The 17,642-nt window shown below is 41.7% G+C and overlaps 2 protein-coding genes across 7 annotated transcripts in view; one reads left to right on the top strand and one right to left on the bottom strand.

Moving 5' to 3' along the window:
* The window catches only part of AANAT (aralkylamine N-acetyltransferase), a 26,749-nt gene extending 9,310 nt beyond the window's left edge, over positions 1-17,439 (bottom strand). Inside the window, exons 1-3 of one of the 4 annotated variants that reach the window (XM_032211261.1) lie at positions 17,355-17,439; positions 16,452-16,688; positions 3,008-3,073 (exon numbers count right to left, since the gene is read on the bottom strand). The gene's annotated coding sequence lies outside the window, so the exon portion shown is untranslated. Of the gene's footprint in view, positions 1-3,007; positions 3,096-16,451; positions 16,689-16,819; positions 16,910-16,987; positions 17,080-17,354 lie in introns of those variants that run through there. The other 3 variants (XM_032211262.1, XM_032211260.1, XM_032211263.1) reach the window with 3 other exon arrangements.
* Positions 17,157-17,642, top strand: part of UBE2O (ubiquitin conjugating enzyme E2 O) — a 79,890-nt gene continuing 79,404 nt past the window's right edge. For all 3 annotated transcript variants that reach the window (XM_032211258.1, XM_032211256.1, XM_032211255.1), the window contains exon 1: positions 17,157-17,642. In XM_032211258.1, coding sequence (XP_032067149.1) covers positions 17,256-17,642 — 387 coding nt within the window. In that variant the 5' untranslated portion in view covers positions 17,157-17,255.

Raw genomic sequence — 17,642 nt, 5'->3', positions numbered from 1 at the left:
TTACCTCCTGGTGTACTTGCAGAAAAGGAGGTTTAAGACCAAACTATTAGCTACCTCTGAACAAGTTAATTTTGCCTCTTCGCTAGAATGATCCAAACATTTAACCTTGCTTTCTTATAATGCCATGGAACTAAACACAATCTCAAATAGAGCTTTTAAAATTATGTATCACTAGCCTTATTTTTAGACAGCTTTTTTTCTTTTATAAATAATTTCTGAATATCTTCTGAACAATTAAATTTTTAATCATTGATATAGTAGTGTATATTTGCATACATATATGTATATTTTCCATGTCGAATGGCCTGTCTAGTTTGAACAGATGTCTGATGAACTATTAAATCTACAAAAATGCAATAGCCAAGCCAGACTTTGATTTATTCATATTGTTTTTAGGTCATCATTCCATACAATTAGTCTATTTTAGGCCAAAGCTATTAGATTTTGGGCTGTGGCTTTAAAGTGATACACACCCAGTTCAAATTCCTTCATGGAATTTTGCACAAATATGGATATGCATAGCAAAATCTAAATCTTGTGAATAACCATCAGAAGCAAAATCAGAGATATAGGAAAAAAAGGGAAAACCAAAATCCTTGCACTTATGCTACCACTGAAGCTTGTTTAGCTGATATATAGTCCACAAGGTATACACTAGCTCTAGTTCATGAGAACCAAAGAACAAAACAAGCAAAATACTCATAAATGCAATATCCTCTCAGAAAAAGTGGGCTGTATCATTTGATTATCAAAGTTACAGATTACTTTAACTACAAAGATTTGTGCTATTTAATCCATGTCAATATTCATATAAAACTGATTTGGATGGGGCTTTATGACAACAATATAACACTGTGAGAACAGCGCATGCAATATGCACGTGTATGCTCTAAACACCATTTCTAACTATGCTGTTTCTTAATGTGGTTTCTGGTATGAAAAGGAACTGAAGGACAAAACAGGTGAGGGAAACTAGTAAATCTATTATAAAGTTAGCAATTAAACCTGAAAAGTGGTCATTATGTGGATTTCTTAAGTGGCCTCATCCCAACCAAACGGTCTAGAAACTAAATTTTTGGCCCTTGCGATTTTATTTCTATTATTCATGTGCATGGCTCTATGTTTTAGCATAGAACCTACAAGGGTGCTCAAGAGGAACTAGCAGCAGAGATACAGGTGGCATCAAACCTGCTACAATAATATCTAAGCCTGCTTGATTTGGCTTTGAGTAAGATTTCCCCTCCAATACATGCAGCTTATTGTACATTTCATGATCTGTCTACTTTCTGATCTGTGAAATAATTTGAAGTAGAGGATGGCACACGTAAAATTCAGCTTCTCCATGTTTCTCAAAGCTGCTATATTTGTGGCCTGCAACAGAACACAGTAGACGGATAGACTGTATTTATATAGTATCTATTTCTTTTAACTTCCGCAAAACATTTTTTCACTATCTGGGTAGCAGACTTTTTTCCTCAAACTTCAAACACAAAGGTTCAGTCATTTCAGTGATTGTTTATTTTACTATTGACAACAGTATTTCTGAGCTTTTAGAATTTCCAAAACTAACAATAAAGGATTTAAATTTAGCAATAATTTATAAGCAATCTGAGTGGATTGTCTTCTATGTTGAATGTTTGTACAACTAGGTCAGTAAAATTCTTACCCAGCTTATTGATCTATAGTAGGATCTATTCAGCATATCTCTGGAGGTTAATTACTATGCCACCCCTCTGCCCTGCCCCAGCAAAGTAAAAAAATGCTACTGTGTGCAACATTCTTTACCTATGCAACATTCATAAGAAACAAAAAGTAATAGCAGCACTGCTGCAACGTTACATAATACAGGGTACCATAACCCCTAACCAATGGACCTAAATATTTTTTTCTGTCCATAGATAAGGAATTTGATTACGCTATGCCTCAATTTTTATATAATTATTTTTAAATTCAACATGTGCAATGTCATATAAATGGGTCTTTCTCACTAATAATCATTTTCCAGATGGTTTTTTTTTGCATCTGTTGACATTGGTAAGCTCTAAGATGAAATTCCACCTCTGAAAAATTTAAATTGTAACTGTAAATTGTAGTTGCGTGGAATTAGTAATTTTGTTTTATTGGGAAATGCAAGGACATTTCTGACTATAGGTCACAATTTGATTTCCAGAAAAGTGTTCATATTTTATTTTTCCAAAGCAGAAAGCATTAAAAATTATTCAGTATATTTATCAATCACAGTTTAAAAACATGTAATTTAACTATACCAATTGGTACAGAAAATTCTTTTTGTTAATTACACAATTGTGGGAAACAAATTATCTTGGACCAGAAAATAGGTTGCCTGTGACATTACTTGTCTGGTCTAAACTATTGTTTAAACTCTTTCTACTTTTTGCTTTGGGCTTATGTAATATATATTAACTTACCTAAGTTAACCTGACAAATAATCATTTGAAATTATTTAAATTATACTCCAATCCTGAATTCATTTTCTTAAAAGTATCCTTTTTTCAACAAAACCTATTATCTAAATTCTAAATGATTCTAAATCCTTGGACTCTTAGGATTTTAATATTTCATTCCCTGCAGTTAACTATCAAGCTTCTCTCACAATAACTTGAATTTTCTTGTAAACTGAATGTCCAACTACAAAAAATTGTGTGATTATATGCAAGTGCTATGTAAAAAGAATGATAACATTAAATTTTTAAGAGATTGATGTTACAATTAAAATATGCAAAACACCAGGACAAAAATACAAAGTAATATTTTCTAGATTTATAATATAAGCAAGGGATAGCAATGAGAAATGAATCTTACCTTCATATTATATTTTTCTGCTCAGATGATCTGATTACTTAACACATTACAATTTAAGCTTCTGTAATGAACAGATACTAACTTGTTATAGGAGAAACAGTTCAATTTAGCTTCTGAATGAAACTTTTCTTGACCTTGGAAATCAACTTCATTAAATTAAATTGAATTGCAGTATCTTTCTTACCTGTGTGTTGAGTTTTCTTTTAGTAATCTATTAACTTCTCCAGAATGACACTCGGCAGAATTGTTGCTAGAGAGAAGGGCAAAGAATACTGCAGTAAATGTTAATGGGGTCCCAGCTTTTATTTTCCAGAGACTTAGGGAACTCTAGCCATTACATTTGGGGTTTTTTAGTAGCACGTGATTATTTTCTTAAAACACTTTAAACCCTCAGGAGACACAGAATTGCAAAAGAGCTTTAAATGTCAACAAAAAGATTGTAGGAGGCTTTACTTTCTTGGCATGATTTTCTCCTAAGGGATAAAGTGTTTTAGCTTATTACTAAATACAAAGGGCATCTTACAAGCCACAGGGGAATAGCTAAGCAGGGCACATGGGCAGAGTACTGGTGGAACAAAAGAACATTGTATACACTCTTCCTGGAACTATTCATTCTCAAAGGACATCCTGCTTGAAAGTGAATATACTCAATCAATATTACTGTAAATATAATTGCCTTCCTGGAATTGCCTTTGATCCATTAATTGCACCAACTAAATTGTTCATTATTATCACATTAACAAATAGGTTAATAACATCTCTTCTAAATATTTTTCTAACAGTATGAAATTGTACTGGTATGTCTTTAATATATTCAGTTATCTGTGATACATTCATAGAATATAAACAAGCAGCAAAAAAGTAGCACTGAGATTAGACTGACAATGGAGACCACAAGAAACTACTGTATTTTTCAGTGTATAAGACACACCGGAGTATAAGACGCACCAAGGTTTTGAAGAGGCAATTTAAAAAAAAAAGTTTTTGCACTCTGCAAGCTTCTCAAAACGGCCCATTTTTCGCGAAAATGGGCCATTTTTTCCAAAAAAAGGGCACAAATAGCCCTTAGGAGGCTTGTAGAGTGCTCCTGGGGGAATTGGGGGGGGGAGTGAGCAAAAAAGGTCCGTTTTTCACAAAAACGGGACCGTTTTTCGTTTTTTTTAAAAGGGCATGAATAGCCTTTAGGAAGCTTATAAAGTGCTCCTGGGGGCCGGGGGTGCAAAATTGAGCAAAAAATGGCCCGGTATTTGCTCATTTCTGCCCTCCCTATCCCCCAGGAGTTCTCTGAAAGCTTCCTACAAGCTATGCAAGGGCATTTTGGTGAAGGGGGCGGGGTTGCGGACGGCAAAAAATGCTGTATTCAGTGTATAAGACTCACCCAGATTTTTCGGCCTCTTTTTTTGAGGGAAAAAGGTGTCTTAGGTGTGTATGTGAGCAAGGGGTGGCCTCTGAAAAGGTAAGTATTAATCACAGTTAACTAACACAGGGAGGAGCAGGTTATTAAAAAGGGAAATGAACAATTTGCAATAATCTGGCACATAGTGTAGTTAGAGCACACAAAGGCACACAACACATGCACAAATCATTGCTGTATGATAACTCTCTCTCAAAATGGCACACACAAATATGTGGTATACACTGTTACCTGGAACATTTTAAAATGTAGTAGTCTATATTTCTATATGAAGTAGCAATAATAAAATATAGCAGATTTGTAGAGTAAGCATTACATAATCCCTTGACAATGTATTACAGTTTGTATGCCCATGTCTTATAAAGTAAGCACTTAGATTTGTGGCGAATTCACTGTTTTCATAGCAACAATAAATGGAGAGTATCTGGAAAAATATCAGATTAATTTATTACAAAAGATCCTCTAGGTTTAGATATAGTTATTCTCATGATAGAAAGTTCCAGAAAACCTTCCATGATCAGTTTTCTTTGAAAGATAGAATACTAGAAACATTTTACACTTTTTCTAATAATATTTAGAAATATTTACGAGACTGCAGAGAAGTAAAAAAAAGGCCCAGAGCAAACAAACAAATGATACTGAATCACAGCACTGCGGGGATTTCAAAATATTACCAACCACATTTTTTTTGTAAATTTTAAAAATAAGTTTCCCCCCGGGTCACATTTCAACTTGAACATAGTATCTTGTAGCAATATTTGTTTTTGCTGAATTATATTTAGTTTCTAGTTCCAAATTGTTTTTAGTTCCTAATTTTGCCAGATTGCTTTTAGTTCCTATCTTCTGCCTTGCACTCCATGTATGCTTTGTGATGAAGTATCTAATGCTGTATCTTTGGAGTAAATTTAAAACGATTCATACTGCCGAAAATATTTTCTGTTTTAGACTAACTCTACATGTGGAACTTTGAAAAGATTTTCTAATCTCTTCCTGATTGATGAGAATTAATGGCTTTTAACAAAGATTCTCAGAAATTTCTCTGAGCAATGCATGATGTGCTATTAGAACTCCACTATATTAAAAAGAAACAAAGTTTGTGAGATATATATGTCAGATCCAAACCAGTCCTCATTAATGAAGCACTAATAACTAATGTGCCTTTGGTTAAATTAATTAAACTGGAGTGTGTGGATAACTTCTTTAAACTAGCATAAATTGGATGGTTTTCTCATGAAACGAAATAAATATTAGATGATGTTGTATTTATATTTCAGCTAAGTTTATATGACCTTGGACTAATCATTCTTTCAGTCCTAGACAGAGGGCTATGGCAAACCATTTCCAATCTTGTCCAGAAAACTGCACGAACCTGTCTAGGCAATTGTCAGGAATCAAAACTGACTTGAAAGCATGTGCACACCCACATACCCAAAAGGATTACATGAAGCTCTGCTAATATTCAAGGACAAAGATATACCAAACAAACAAAAATGAAAACAGAGAAAATCCAAAAGGAGGCAACTATACTTATTTTACAGAAGAGTGTAGATTGTAGTCCTAAAGAACAATATTAATAATAACAAGAATCAAGCCATACCAGTTATACAAATGAAACAATGCTGAAGGTAACAATTTAATGTGGCCCATGATGAAGACTTCTAAACTAGCTCCATAGGACAGGATGCTAAGATAACTGAATTTTAGTTTCACATTACTATAGAAAAGGAATTAGTAAATTCCTTGAAGAGACCCAAGAACCATCTCCCAAATAGAAGATTCAATTCTTTCTCAGTAAATTGTATCTAGTTTAATATTACTGTATTGCCTCTGCTCTGTCTACCTTTTAAGCAAGAGAACTGAGTGATGAAAGTAATTCTCATAGATTTTATTTAGTGTTTTATTAAATTATCTAAGAGCGCCATCTATTGGAAAAAGGACAGCAAATTGAAGAGAAAGAAATGAAGGTGGGGTCTAAGGAGGCTTTTATTTTGCAATTGCTGCCTCATTCACTGTATTTCGGGGGGCAGAAAAGGAAGACCCAAATCATTGATAAAATATATGGGTATGGAGGTTACATTTACAAATTCAATATTTCTTCCCAACATTAATTCCAATTTTCTTACAAGAAATATAATTTAAGTAAGAAATGACACAACTACATAATGCCTGGCAACGCTGCAGGACCACTCCCTTAAAGCATTCCAAATTTCTAAAACAGATCAGTGAAAAAATAAAGAGAGATACCACTAAATCACTATAGTATTTTATAGGCTATTAACATAGTCAAATATTACTTATTTACTTTTCCTAAATCTCTTTACATATTAATAGAATATCAGGACATCCAAAGCCAGGGATACAAATAGTTCAAAACTTTTCAGTCAAATTAAAGAAACCTGTTTTATATTCTTTTCTGCACCTTAAAAGTGCTTGCCACTTCATCCAGTATCAAACCATGGATGGAAGACGTTTTTAGTTATTGATTTGGCATTTAGCTTCAACACATTAAGACGTGATGAGGATGCTAACATGGCAACCAGGAAAACTCCATCTGGGAGAAAGCAAAAAACCTCTGGGGATAGCATGACACTCCCCAACCTTTTTTTTTAATTCCCTGGTTTATTAACCTTTCATTGCTATATCTTCTGCATCGTCGTATCATACAGAGCAGCACCAGTACCTTCAGCCTTCTCAACACTTGCCTTCTCATGCATTTTCCTGCTTACAGCAGCAAAATAGATGACAACCTTTGATTAATCTGATGTGCCAAGCGAAAGAGGAATACATAATCTAATATATTCCTATGGATCCAATCTAATTTTCAAATTGCCCCAATCTCAAAATGATCCAATTTTCTCATCTAAAAGCCTCCAAGCAAGGAATAGCTTTCTTTCGTAACGGGTCAAGTCAAGAAGCGCTGGTATGGTAGTGAGATGATCTTCAACTTTGCCGAATTCCTTTTGGATGTTAATCCACTTGGGAGGCAGCCTCATGGAACTACAAAGTTTCTACCACAGTCTACGATGCTCAGTTGTGGTAGCGAAAGGAGTTATTCAAAGGACAAATTCATACTCCATCTTTCAGTTTTACCATTTTTCTAGCAATCCATTAAAGTTGCTACTGTTTCTGTTCATACATCCTTACTGAAAGAAGCACCTGCTCCTTATACTATGGCAAAACAGTAACAAGGTTTTCTTATCCAGACTGATTGCTTGGACCCACCAAGAAAAAGAAATGGGAAAATGATATATTGCAAAGCACCAGCTTCTAATTTTCACTTATGTCCCCCTGGAAAATAAAAACAGTGGATCCCTGTAACTCATTGCTTGATTTGAAAATGTGACCATCTGTAGCAAGAGTAACTTTATGTGGAAAGTAGCAACTTTATCAGTCTTGCTTCAGTTAAAATGATTGTTTATCTGACTGGCCTGAAGTTACCATATTTTTCGGAGTACAAGACACACCAAGGTTTTGAAGAGGCAAATTAAAAAAAAAAGGTTTTGCACTCTGCAAACCTCCCAAAAACGCCCCGTTTTTCACGAAAACAGGCCCGTTCACCCCCCAAAAAGGCATGAATAGCCTTTAGGGGGCTTGCAGAGTGCTCGGGGGGGGGGGGGCAAAGACAAGCAAAAAGCAGCCTGTTTTTCGCAAAAATAGGGCCATTTTTTGTAAAAAATAGGGCATGGGGGGGGATAAGATTTCTGCCCTCCCCAGCCCCCAGGAGCTCTCTGAAAGCTTCCTAGAAGCTATGCACAGCTATTTTGGTGAAAGGGGGGGGTTTCAGAAGGCAAAAGATACTGAAAAATACGGTACACCAAGAGTTCCTAAAATTTCAAAAGGTACTCAGCAATCCACACTTTATTATTCAACAAATATATGGTTTGTAGAATTTGAACAAAATGGGATAGAGGAAATCAATAAAAGCTTCCTTTTATAATTTCTAAAAGAAACCTGGTGGAAGAGTGGGAAGAAGTGGTTTAAATTTTATAATGGTGTGACAAAATCAATTTCCTTTTTAAAAATTTGTCTTAGTCATAATGACTAGACAAGAAACCTTCAATTTACCTCCCAAAGGAAGATTTCTATATAGATTTGTAATAAATGTGTCAGTTTATTGATAGTATAAAGTTGAGTGATACCATGCTGTTATGGATTATGACATTTTTTATTTAGAAAATTTACCTGGATGCCCTTTTCACCTATGAACTTTGGATGGCTAATAATAATCAATGAGAAAAACATAACTTCTATAAATTAATATTCTTCTCTCCAATCAGAATTTAAAAGAATCATAGCACAATTACAAAGGCTTTATAAACGAACCCACACAAACTACACCTACACTGGACTCATCTAAAATCCTGATCCAGTATCTTGGGGGGAAAGCTCTTCATAGGCTTTTGGAAGAGGCCCTCTGGATCCAGTCGGGGATTGTTCCATGGGGCAGGCACTGAGACAGAGAAGGCTTGATTTCTTGGACCCACAAGATGACACTATTTCATAGACAGGTACTTGCCCTGTTGGAACTGGTGGATAGGCAGAAATCTCACAGATAGACAGTCCTGCAAGCTATTTGGCCCTGTGCCATGCAAGGCTTAAATATGTTAAGCTGTATGTTGAGCTAACTGTAAGTGTAATTGGAGCCAGAGCATCTCATTTAACAACAATGTAACCCAGGCAAATGTTGGTGCACCCAAAATTACACACACCACTGGGTTCTAGGCCAGATGAAGCATTTAAGTATTTTTTTTAAGCACAGTCCCATATAGAGCACATTACAGTGATTCAATTGGGAAGTGACTAAGGGATGAGCAAATGTAACCAGGGCCTCCCAATTCAGGAATGGGAGGATTTGGCACACAAAATGAATTTGTCCTCCCCTCCGTAGCCACTAGCTATTCAAACAGGAAGCCTAAGTCCAAGAAGAATCCCAAATTGTGTGGGATTCAGTGGCTTGCCATCTCCCTGAATATTAAAAGATGAAAAATCAGGAGGCCCCAAACCACTGGGTCTTGATGAGTGGCAGCCTGTTCTTCCTCATCCAGACTCATATAGCCACTGGGCAAACATTTCAACAGCATTCACTTATCCAATCAAGGATAGTGACAATAATTCAGTATCTGTTGGAGAGAGACTGGCGGACCCAGGGAGAGAAATCAAGTGGGGAATTAGAGTCCCTACATAGTCACAAAAGGACAAAATCCAGTCTCCCTTGAATGCCATTGAACCTTACCTAGTTTTACCCAGGTGCAGACTGTTAGTTTGAAAAGATTTCTGTGAATAAGCAATAAAGCAGTAAGTTGGACCTGTGTATGTGTATGGAGCTGATTGTTTATTACTGACAGTATCATCGGCATACTGATATCTCACTCCCAATGGTGCCAATGGATGACCTCATCCAGCAATTTCATACAAATATTAAATAGGACTGGAAAGAGAGCCAAGCCCTGAGGCACCTAATTAGAACAAGCATAGGATTAGACCCTCTCCTGGTCAAAAATGGAACCAGCACTAGAAGGACAAGCACAAAACAATTATTTGCTTCTAATCCCTAAGGCAAGTCCAGAAAGACACCATAACTGATGCTATTAAAAGCCATTGAGAGAACCATGAGATCAAGGATGGATCTACCACCTCACCCTGAGCCACAAGCGCAACCAATGCCGTCTCAATACTATAACCCAGATTGAACTCCAGGCTGTAGCTTTATTGTTCATCACCTATGTTACAAGAATCTCACCAGACGGCTTGCCTTACTCTTCTTAATTTTCACAGAACACAATTAAAAATTCTGACCTCTCCCATTACTATTTCTTTACTAATTATTTGTATGTTTGTTAGGTGTATCTTTATAAAAACCTTGGGAGTACTGTTTGAGGTAACTCTAGAATTTAAATACATAGCAATACAGGAAAATACCATATTTTCAGAGTATAAGACACTCTGAAGTATAAGGCACACCTAGCTTTTGGGGAGGAAAACAAGAAAAAAAAATCTGCCTCCCAGCAATTTGCCTCCTTGCAGCAAACAGCAAACAGCCTGTTTGAGTTTAGCCTGATTAGCAAAACGACCATTGACTTACCTGAACGGTCCTTCTATGTGTGCTGTGAGGGGAATCCAATCATGGGTTAACTTTGTCCATTAGCCTAGAGACTGAGTATGTAAATTTTGACCACACCTCCTCTGACTGGACCGGGTCAGTTTTGCACGAAGTCAGCCGAGAAGATGTATGTCACTGTCACTCATGGCCTTGGCCAAACAAGAACTCAAAGTCACGTCCAGAAATGTCCAGTCAGGGGAAAATGCAAGGTTAGTCACAGAGTCATAGTCAAGGAGGAACCCTGGCCAGCCGAAACAGCAGGCGGGTTTGGATTCCCCTCGCAGCACACATAGAAGGACCATTCAGGTAAGTCAACGGTCGTTCTCCTGTGTGCTGCTCTGGGAATCCAATCATGGGATATGCCAAAGCAATTAAGTCCCAGGGCAGGAGCTAAGCTGGTCAGGATCCTCCGCAGAAGAACGGACCCTTTGCAACACTCTCCGCCCAAAGGAGGCCTCAGCCGAGGCGTAGACGTCAACCTTGTAGTGTCTACATAAAAGGCGAGGGCGACGACCAGGTAGCCGCCCTGTAGATCTCTTCCACTGAGGCTTGTGTAGCCCAGGCCGCTGTGGTAGCCACACTTCTGGTAGAATGAGGAGTGATACGTCTGGGAACCAGCCGGGAGTGACTGTCGTACGCCAGAGCGATGCACGCCTTCAACCATCAGCTGATGGTGTGGGAGGACACCTTCTGCCCCATGGACGACGGCTGGAAGGAAACAAAGAGCGTCTCCGATCTTCTGAACGAGGCCGTGCGCTTGGAGGGTTCTACGAATATCCAAATGGTGCCACTGGCGCTCTTGGGGATGGGAAGGATGCAAGCAAAAGTCCGGAAGGACGAGCTCCTGAGCCCTGTGGAACAACGAGTTGACCTTTGGGAGGAAGGAAGGATCCAAACGGAGGACTACTCTGTTAGGATGGAAAATGCAGAGGTCAGCCCGCACAGAGAGCGCAGCCAATTCCGAAACCCTCCTGGCCGATGTAATGGCCACCAGGAACACGGTCTTAAGCGTCAGTAGCCGAAGGCTGATGGATTGGATAGGCTCGAACGGGGCAGAAGTGAGTGCCTTGAGCACCAAGGTCAAGTCCCAGGTAGGATAACGGTGGACTGTCGGAGGCCTCAAGTTCGTCGCACCCTTCAGGAAAGCCTTGACCCGTGAGTGCTGGGCTGTTGCCTCCTATGGGCACGGCCCCCAGTGGAAGGTAGAACCTTACACTTATCCCTGGTCTCAATGAGGATTGGATCCAACACCGACCCAAACAAGGCACCGCCCTTGAAGGGTGTGGATGCAAGGCGCCACTTGGACTTGACATCAGCCTGCCAATGGCGGAGCCACAGCAAACGCCAGGATGCCACATTAGAGACTACGGCCCAAGAGGCGAACTTGGCTGCACTAAGGGTGGCATCTGCAGAAAACTCCAAGGCTGCCATCAATTTGGTAATATCCTGGTGAAGGCGCACTTCCTCTGGTGCAAGCCCACTCTGCAATTGCTTAAGCCAGACCAAAGAAGTCCTATTAAAGAAGGCTGCTGCTGTAGCCGAGCGTAAGGCCCAGGCCGCAACCTGATGAGTCTTGCGAATAACTGTCTCGGCCTTACGGTCCTCTGCCTTCAGACCCTCCGAAATTTCGGATGGAATTAATGCTGGAGAGGCGAGGGCAGCAATAGGAGCATCAACTGTGGGAAACTGGAGAAGAGCTTCCAATTCAGGAGTAGAGGTGTACACTTTCCTATCCCCATTGCTAGGTGGGTTAACTGGAGTCGGTTGATCCCACTGCTTTTGAATCAGGTCTAGAAACAGCTTGGGTGAGGGAATAACATCCTGCAAGGCCACGTTCAGCGAATAGTCACTCAGTAGCATCTAACCCTACAGCAGTGCCGTCCTTAGGGGCTGCCTCCCCCATGTGGGTGGTGGTTTTAGCCTTATACAGTAATGATTTAAAGAGAGAATGACGAAATAAACCAGGGGCAGTAGGCTGGTCCAGGGGCAAGCCCTCATCATCAGAAAATTCCCTGTCAATAACTTCACCTTCCTCCACTAATGCCGACTCCTCACTATAGACAGAGGGTAAAGGCAAAGGTGGGTCTGTCTGGAGAACAGAGGAATCCCCCTGCCCCGGCTGGGGATCAGGCCCTGCCTGGGCCGCAGTGGCTCTAGGGGGCTGGGCTCTACGAAGCAGCTCCGCATCCACCCCCCCTAGAAATAGCTGCAGAGATCATGTGGTATAAATCGGGAGGAAGGCCCAAATCCTGGCCTTCCATAGGCCTGAGGCCTGCAGCAGTAGGGGTAAACGTAGCAGAAGGCCCTGCACGCGGAGGCGAACGGGCTGAAGCCACACCTAGCTCCGAAAAGGGAGGAGGGGATTGGGCCCTCAAACCCCCCTCCATGGTAATGGGCGCCCTGGGCAATTGCACATCAGGAGACCAACCCTGCACTGTAGGCCGCGCTGGGAAACACACTGTGGAATCAGTACCGGGGGAGAATTACTGGGCGCTCCAGATGCCTTAGCTGGCGCCTTAGTTTTGTCCTTGCGCTTATGGGATTTATCCCTAACAGCAGAGGAGGCCTGAGGCCTATGGCTGGAAGCCCTAGTAGCGGCCCTGCCGGGCCTTGGGCTAGCCCCCCCCCTCGCCAGGGAAACGGGGCTCGGAAATGGGCTCTACAGTACCTCTGAGCACCGATAGATCTGCCATTGTAAATAGAAGAGATATTTGGAAAGGCTCAACCTCGTGTATAGAATGAACGCCGAAAAAAACCTGCTCCACCATACAAGGCGCCACGTGAGAACAGCGACTGCACAGAAAACAACCTCCTCACTGACTCAGCAAGTTGCAAGTGAGGGAAAGAGGAGGCCATCAGGGCGGCGCCGATGCCTGGGCGCAAAATACGCGGCCCCGCCTTCCCCGGGCGATTGCTGCGCATGCGCAGAGCCCAGTCCAAAATGGCAACCGTCCTGGAGGGAGCGAAGTTCAAATCTGCAATGAACCAACCAATCGCCCGGGATCCTGCAAGCCGCGAGCCCCGCGGCGCAGCTGGTCACAGTTCCTCCAAGGAAACGAGGCAGAGCAAGGGAATGAAGCCTGGGTGAACTGCGCTGCCTAAGTGGGTTGCTCCCGGTGCGAAAGAACGGCGCAGGGCGGCACACCAGCCCAAGATGCGCCCAACAGCCAGTAAGGGGAAAAAAGGGCTCCGAATCCCGCTCGTGGAACGCCCCCGCTGTCCTGGCTTATGAGCCAACGGACCAAGCGGTCTCCAATCTCCGGCAAGGTAACTGACGGCTGGGAGGATCTGGGCTGGCAGCAAACTGCCGCCTCCACCTCTGTATGGAGTAAAGCACTTCAAATCGCAATGTGCAACTTTTGAATCCAATTAGAAGATTAAATTTGTCGATGAGTCTAGAGAGAAAATTGAGATGCGTCTCGTTAGGCTGGACTGAGTAAAAAAACTGACCCGGTCCAGTCAGAGGAGGCGTGGTCAAAATTTACATACTCAGTCTCTAGGCTAATGGACAAAGTTAACCCATGATTGGATTCCCAGAGCAGCACACAGGAGAAGAAGAAAAAATCTGCCTCTGCTTCCCAGCAATTTGCCTCTTTGAAGCAAACAGCGTGTTTCAGTTTCAATGTCAGCACAGCCTGATTAGTACAAGCAGCTGATTGTCGGTTGGATCGGGCTACCAACCATCAGCTGTTTCAGGCTGCAGGGATTGTCATAGCCTATTGCCGCATCTGCGCACCCTGTTTTCAGCCTCTGCATGCCCCATTTTCCACCTGTTCCAGGCAGCGGAAATCGGAATGTGCCGAAAATGGGGTGCGGATGGGCGGCAATAGGCAATGGCCATCCCTGCAGCCTGAAACAGCTGATGGTTGGGAGGATGATCCAACCGATAATCAGCTGCTTGTGCTAATCAAGTTGTGCTGAAACTGAAACAGGCTGTTTGCTGTTTGCTGCAAGGAGGCAAATTGCTGGGAGGCAGAGGCCAAAGGATGGGGGCCGGCAGCTGGGCAGGACTACATTCAGTGTATAAGACGCACCCAAATTTTCACCCTCTTTTAGCAGGGAAAAAGTGTGTTTTATACTCTGAAAAATACTGTAATAATGAGACAGCAACTTCACCCATTAACAGTTACAACAATTACATTACATTCCTTTAGTACAGCAAATATTCCATATCTCTACAGGATAAGAAGTATTCCTCATCCATATAGCTGATTATTTGGTGTGTTCTTTTCCATTCTGTAAACATGAATGATTTCAGCTCATAATTTGAAATAATCATTCAGTCAGAAGTCCTTGAAATGATTCTGGTAAGAAAACAAATGACCACAAGATGGAGCAAGTACATTTTCCAAGAGAAGAATTTTAAGAATAAGGATTGCGTGAATTTTATGTGGAAACATATCTTTCAAAAATTCCAAATTTGAGGGTGAGGAGAAAGTATTTTGCACCTATCACTTTCTGTACTTGTGCTGGTTATAGGGTTTTAAAGGAGGAGAAAACGTTGATAAAATTTTAAATAATTATTCATAATTTGAATAATGGATTTTTCATTTTGCAACAAGTTCCAATAATGAGAAGTACAACTAAGCCAGATGGAAATGAAAGAGAGAATCAGATTTGTAGCCCAGTCACAAAAAATATTGAGTCTTGATATTAAGTGATACCAGTTGTTCCCTAGGCCCATATTCTAAACCAAAGCTAAGCATTTTATGGCCTGTAGGCCACATCTGGCCCTTTGACTTCCCTGTCTGGCTTGCAGCACTGGCTGGAGCTGCAGTAGGGGGACAGGGAGCGTCAACCCTCCATAACAATTCCAGTTTCTCACATGACACCTTGGGAAAATTATTTGCCCATTCCGGTTCTAAATTATGGCAAGCAACAGTTCTAAATTATAGGAACAAATCTGCTGCCAAGCTATTGAAAACCTATATAGATTATGTTCTCCTCATGGCAGCCATGTTGTGATGGCAACTGTTATAACATACTGCAATAAATATTGAATATAAGTTAAATCATTAACGAAATAATTTTCTGAACTTCATGTAGCCTAGCAATGTGAAATCCTATATTTCTTCTACAATGTATGGAGACTTGAGGATGGTATCACAACAGAGAATATATAAGATTTTCTAAATATGAATGTGAATTACTTGAAAATTACCCTCAATTCATCAATTGAGGGTAATTATCCTCAATTTATGTGTACTGTATTTTTGTTTCATCTATATTTATTGAAAACATATAATCATTACACTGGATGACAATGTTAAGTACGTATCATTATTTATAAAAATAGTTTTTACCATCTTATTCACTAAGAACTCTACGGACACCAACTATTTTCACACATCACACTAAGCTCATGGAAGCATATGCTTTTTAATGGAGTGTTTTTGACTATTACATGTTTGTCTACAGATTAACATGGCTGTCCTCCGACTACGTAAGTATAATTGGCTTGCATGTGGTTGTACATATTGTGCATGCAAATCATGTGAATGCCATCACATGGCTTATGAAATTAACCCCATATTATGTTTAAGTAAACTATTATTACAATGTACTGGTACAGTCACATAGTATGATTTACTTTTTACAAAAATGAAGAACCAAATGTTACACATCACTTAACTAAATATCTTCTTTTTCTTACTTTTTTCATTTTCTGGGAGTACCTCAACTAATTCTGATGCACTTTAATTCTGTAAAAATCAGACTTCACTCTCTTACCACTATTATTTCTTTTGGCGAGAGTCATTGTTTTCCGCAATGATCTTATTGACTTTTCACCTCCTTCATTTCCAAGTTACTCCTGTGCCAATTTCCCTTGACCCATTGTGGTGTATAAATCTAAAACTGGGGTAACAATATGATGCCCTCCAGATATTTTGGGTAGCAATTTTCAAAATTACTCAATACTCTAGTTAGGATTTATGGAAACTGCAGGCCAAAACATCCAGAGGCTCCAGGCATCCTTCCCCTGACCTATATTGGCAGTGATCCATATCTAAAAAGTTAATAGGGATATTACGTTTATTTAACATGTCAAGTTCTTCATTAATGCAGAATACTGCAATGAGCTGCCTGGGTTGTACCAAGAAAATAAATACATACCTCCAAGTCTTTAACCAGGTTTTTCCCATTGTGCTCATTTTGCTTTTAGCCCTTCCAAGTTCTCTCTCTCTTTCTGCTTTCATTCTCTTATCTCCTCTTCCATTCCTCCTTTCCCTTCCACCAACAGAAACTACGGTTCTCATTATTTCTTCTTCAACCATTCATTCCCTACTTCTCCAGGGGCAGAAGAAGCTGAGCGTGAAGACTGGCCAAATCTGCGATCCTGCCCCAAGCGACCTACATGACATACAAATGTGATAAATAAAATATAAATAAATAAAACGCCCCCAAGAGAACTCCCGCTCCCTCCTTTTCTTCATCATTTTTCCCCTCTGGGGACGGTTTCTTCTCGGCGCCTTCCGTCCCACCTGCCAGTCTCCTTTTGGGCAGCAGGCTGCGTCGAGGAGGACCCGGCCGCCCCCCTTTCTTCCCTGGCGGTTGCTCCTCGAGCTTTTTTCCACCCTCACACAACTCCCCCCCCCCCCGCTTTCATTTCTTCCCGCCCTCCGCTTGTCTTCCCTCTCCCTAGGTCCTACCTAAGCCGCCTTGCTCGCCTTTCGGCCGACTCAGCCTAGCCTGGAGCTCCGCCCCCGCAGCACGCACCACCTTTGCCCCGCCCCGCGAAGCGGCCTGGGCCCCGCTATTTCAGGGAGGCGGGGCCAAAGGTGTTAGCTCCGCCTCTCGCCGGGTGGTGACTGCGTTGTGTGGGCCCGGCGGCCGCCGCCGCTCTTTTCTCCTGCTCCGCCGCCTCTCCCTCCCTCCCTCTTCTCCCTCCCTCCCGCAGTCATCGCCAGGGCGCGCGCCATGGCGGAGCCGCCCGCTTCTCCCGCCTCGCCAGGAGCTCAGCCGGCGGCCGCTGCAACCCCCGCCGGCGGCTTTCAGCGGCTGCTCTTCACTCACGACCTGGTGTCCGGCCGCTATCGGGGTTCGGTGCGCTTCGGCCTAGTCCGTGTCATGCATGGCGAGGATTCCGACTCGGAGGAAGAGGACGGCGGCGGACGAGGCCCCGGGGGAGGCGGCCCCGGGGGTGGCGGAGGAGAAAGAGGAGGAGGAGGAGCCGGTAGCTCCGGCGGCTCCGAGTCCGGGGGCCCCGGCGGGGGCGAGGAGAATCGCGGGAGCCCCCTCCGCCGCGGGTACGTGCGAGTCCAGTGGTACCCGGAGGGCATCAAGCAACACGTCAAAGAGACCAAG

This window comes from Thamnophis elegans, chromosome 2, assembly GCF_009769535.1.
Source record: "Thamnophis elegans isolate rThaEle1 chromosome 2, rThaEle1.pri, whole genome shotgun sequence".
Taxonomy (NCBI): Eukaryota; Metazoa; Chordata; class Lepidosauria; order Squamata; family Colubridae; genus Thamnophis; species Thamnophis elegans.
Note: the sequence above shows the minus strand (reverse complement) of the source record. Positions and strands in the feature narration are given on the sequence as shown.